General features: G+C 32.5%; 1 protein-coding gene across 1 annotated transcript; it reads left to right on the top strand.

Moving 5' to 3' along the window:
- Positions 1–1,458: 1,458 nt before the first annotated feature.
- Positions 1,459–2,890, top strand: LOC122598353 (feruloyl CoA ortho-hydroxylase F6H1-3-like). Its single transcript, XM_043770942.1, has 2 exons — positions 1,459–1,979; positions 2,317–2,890. The coding sequence occupies exons 1-2, from the start codon at positions 1,459–1,461 to the stop codon at positions 2,888–2,890; spliced, it is 1,095 nt and encodes a 364-aa protein (XP_043626877.1).
- The last annotated feature ends 1,797 nt before the right edge of the window (positions 2,891–4,687 follow it).

The raw sequence follows: 4,687 nt of genomic DNA, 5'->3' as shown, positions 1-4,687 counted from the left end.
TCACGATGGTCAAACTCAAGAATTGGCCTTCATCGTTTTTCACAGTTCTTTTTCATTCTTTTTTTAAGCAACAATATGTGACACACACACACACATATATATATATATATATATATATATATAAGGAAAATGTTATATAATGTTAACTTTAGGATGATGCACTCACACCAATCTTACTATTGATAATTTTTTTCATAGGACCAACATTAACAATTTTATTGTTTTATAGATCATCATACTTCTTAGTTTTAGCTTTTTCATGAGATGTGTAATTAATCGATTTATATTTATTTGTAATTCTACTACATATCGTATGTGTCCAAAAAAGGTTTAATCCTTCCGGTTCCAAGCATCCATTTTATATTTCATCTGGTCCATTCAACAAATCAAAAACGCCTTGCAGAGTTGTAGTAAATAAGAAAGCCCAAAATGTGTTGGTAAGAGAAGCCCATTCTAAGATCCAAAAAAGGATCGATTCAACTCGGTTTTGATTACAAAATACAAATCAATAGTCCTGATTTTAAAAATATGCAATCCAAGTCATGTAATTTACTTGGAAATGCTAGACCAATTAAAACCTCCAAAAGTATACATTCTCGGAAACTTTAACTTAAAAATGATATAGGTTTACTCTATCAACTCCTGGATTAGTCATATGTGTCAATTATTCGATTTTTCTGACTAATCTTTTGAAAGGATTTTTGACTAGTACATACTACATACGACCTTCAAAATCACTTCTCTTATAAATCAGGAAAATTCACTCTAGGACTTTTTTATTTAACGGCCAAAATGAAATATTATTAATGAAAGAAAACCATCTTTTTTGTTTTAATTGAAGACATTAAATTATTATAATTTATGCCAATTAGACAGGCCTTTAAGCATTGTTTTTCAATACTTACAAACTTCAGTTGCTAAAGGCAGGTGGTTGTACAACTAAAGAAATCAACAACAAAAAAATAAAATATGGTTTTGTTAATGACAACTCTACAATTTATAACGCATTAAAATTTAAACTTTGCTATGCAAAAATTTAAAGGGATGATTCTTGATGTATAAAATATTAGTTTTTATGCCTGTAATAAAACCAATAATGACAACCCTTAGCGCGCATCAGAATTATTTTTCATAAAAATAAATAAAGATATATATAGTCATACTAAAATATAGGCTAGGCTTAAGTCATCTTCTCATGTCCTTTTGTATAAGGTTTATGAAATGAATATGTTTCATTTAATAAGCAAACCAACCAAAGTGTCATGGGCCATGCATATGTGCAATTCCAAACACATGAATAATGTAACCGTGTGAGAATTATAAAAGTTGGCATGCATTGGAAAAGCCTTAGTCTACCTTCTATATATAGTAACCAAACTAAACAAACCCAACCATCACGTTATATATATCCATCGATTCATTACTTAAAACCTGATCGATCTCTAAAACTAACTAACAATGGCTCCATCAATGTCAAAAACGATCCAATCATCAAACCCACGCGACAGTATTGTAGATTTCGTAGTGCACAAAGGTCATGGAGTGAAAGGCTTAGCTGAATTGGGACTCAAGACTCTACCAAATCAATACATTCAACCTCCACAAGAAAGGTTTGAAACAAGCTTTAAAGATTTGCAAGATGACTGCTCCATCCTAGTTATCGATATGTCCAACTCGGATGATGCAAAAGTAGCAAAAGCAGTGTGTGATGCGGCACAGAATTGGGGTTTCTTTCAAATTGTGAACCATGGAGTCCCGATTCAAGTTCTTGAAGGTGTTAAAAATGCAACTCACCAATTCCATGCGTTGCCGACGGAAGAAAAGCATAAATACTCAAAAGAACGATCTCCTACCACTAACATTTGTTTTGGTACAAGCTTTAGTCCCAATGCTGAGAAAGCTCTCGAGTGGAAGGATTATCTTAGTCTTTTCTTTGTCTCGGAAGAAGAATCCGCTTCACTTTGGCCTCCCATTTGCAGGTTGTTCTTTTAATTTGTTGTATGTGTTCATATTGTTAGTTTTTTTTTTCTATAGAAAGATTTTACAAGAAAACATGAAAAATAGAACACGTGATCTAATCAGAGTTTTTTATAAAACTTTTTATAGAAAATGAAAAACACCATTTCCCCCACATATATTTTGAAGGGAAACGTTTTTTGAATTTTCATTTTCTTTTACTAGAGATTGAAAACCGGCCCTTTTGATTTCCTAAAAAATTGAAAAATGAAAAACTAGAAAATATTTTCTAACAGCTAATTAATTAAACGTGTCCATATATAAAGTTTCTTTTTGGATTTTAATTATATGCCCTTGTAGCAATCAAGCTTTGGAATACATGAAGAGTTCTGAAATTGTTGTTAAGAAGTTGTTGGAGATACTTATGAATGGACTGAATGTCAAAGAGATAGACAAGACCAAAGAATCGGCTCTAATGGGGTCAAAGATGATTAATCTTAACTACTATCCCAAATGTCCTAACCCTGAGCTCACCGTGGGTGTGGGGCGTCATTCAGATGTGTCCACACTAACTATACTTGTCCAAGATGAAATCGGAGGGCTTTATGTAAGAAACACCGAAACAATGGAATGGATACACGTCCCTCCGGTTCCTGGATCGTTGGTTATCAATGTTGGAGACGCACTTCAAATCATGAGTAATGGAAGATACAAAAGCGTTGAACATCGTGTGAGTGCTAACGGAAGCAATAACAGGATTTCTGTCCCGATATTTGTCAACCCAAGTCATCGTGACGTTATAGGACCTCTGCCAGAAGTGATCCAAAGTGGAGAAAAACCGTTGTATAAACATATCCGTTACACGGATTATGTGAGGCATTTCTTTGGAAAAGCACATGATGGAAAGGCCACAATTGACTTCGCAAAAGTGTAAAATTTAACTCTGTTTGTAAACATGTCCTTTTTTAAATTTTCTATGTAACAATAAGACGGCCTCCCTAGATCATGAGCAATGTGTTAAGAAGATTCAAGGTCTCAAGGATTGTATATCTTTACATATTACGGAGTATTATATCTTCGATATACATAAGTACATAACTACTTTATTAATCCCACATTCCAAGTCCGTTGCGAATGCTCTATTAATTACTTTAATCGTACTTACCCGTCTATATTTAAATACTAGTATTAATACTTGTGCGTGATTATACTATTGTGAAAACTTTTTAAAAAATCAGAATAAACTCTATCACATGCATTTGCTCCATCCAAATAATGACATGTATATTAAAAAGAGAAATGATAAATGTATCACAGTTTTTATTTATTTATCACAATTAATGTATAAGTCAGTAATGCATTCTGTTAGTACATATATCAAATCTTGTGGTACAGATATCGCATCAGTGTTAAAAAACATGTAACACAAACCATTTGATCATTTAAAAATAATCACAAGTGTTTGGGAAACAATGAATTATATATAAAAAAAAATGTTTCTTATGTACGTATTGTAAACTTCAAGCTTGCCTTCTTCCATTTTTTGCTCAAATAGAAAGAAAATAGTTATTGCAAAGAAACCATCCTTTGTGGTTTCGTTTGACTTCGGCCACACAAAAGAGAAGGTAAATAATATTTTTTTTAAAAAAATCTGAGAATAAGAAAACGAATCATAGATTTTTAAATATATACTAACTAGTCCTAATACTCGTACAGTGTACGGTAGCTATATAAAATGTATCATAAAGAAATTCAAATATACCTCATATATGATATATGATTCGTGAGTATGAAAGAAATTGTGGTTAAAGTAAATCGATGATCGAAACTAGCTAAGACGGAGCCAAAATTTTAGGTTGGCTGGCGACTATTATGTCTGTATCGTATAACATAACTAGGTTGTGGTTTAGGTTATAAGCGGCTACGTTCTTTTAGAAAATAATCTAAAAGTTTTGTCTAATAATTCAACCTCATTTATACACTACAAATTAATAACTCTATGGTTTTGCTATGAGCTGATATGATCGTACTTAAAATTAGTTATACTTTTATCATAAATTTTATGATGTAGACTTTTTGTAACATCCCAAACTTTTCGTGTTTGACTATTTGACTTTCCGTTAGTTAACGTTAGGTCATTAAGTTTATGTGCCTTATATGTGATCATGTGATTTAATGTTTATATGCTTAATGTGATATGACTAATGTGATGTTTAATGGGAGTAATTAAAGTAGGACGATGTAGTTAGGTGCTTGTTAGTGTGTCAAGTCTCCCGGTAAGTGAGTTTAAGCTAAGAACATTAAGTTTAGAAGTTGAGGGGTCCTAAGTGTAACTTAATGAGTGGATGGCCAGGGGTTCATGAGCAATTAGGCATCCCTAATTGTCACAAAACTTCTGTAACGTGTGTGTGAGAAAAGCCCTAGCCAATCCCTTCCCTCTCCAAGCAAAGATCCATTCGTTTCGTGTTGTTTTGTTCAAGTTTTGTTTAGATCTTAAATCCCCTAAGTCATCTACAGGCATTATAGGTAATTTTCTCTTTGAAATCTGATTATTAAAGTCATAGGTAGGTATTCAACCCAAGCCATGGGGTGTGGGTTGGGTTAATTGATTAAACGGTTACCGATTTCATGTTATTCGGGTGATTCAATGATTGATTTATGTTGTAAAGAATTAAAGGATTGATTGATGGATTAAAGTCATTAAAAGTGTTGTCAAAAAGGTCAATTTTGT

The sequence above is a fragment of the Erigeron canadensis genome, chromosome 4 (genome assembly GCF_010389155.1).
Source record: "Erigeron canadensis isolate Cc75 chromosome 4, C_canadensis_v1, whole genome shotgun sequence".
NCBI lineage: Eukaryota > Viridiplantae > Streptophyta > Magnoliopsida > Asterales > Asteraceae > Erigeron > Erigeron canadensis.
The sequence above is the reverse complement of the archived record's forward strand: the minus strand, read 5'-3'. Positions and strand labels throughout refer to the sequence as shown.

Coding starts and splice junctions, on each gene's coding strand:
- LOC122598353 (XM_043770942.1), top strand. CDS start 1,459: ATGGCTCCATCAATGTCAAAAACGATCCAATCATCAAACCCACGCGAC. Junction 1,980..2,316: donor CTTTGGCCTCCCATTTGCAG/GTTGTTCTTTTA, acceptor ATGCCCTTGTAG/CAATCAAGCTTTGGAATACA.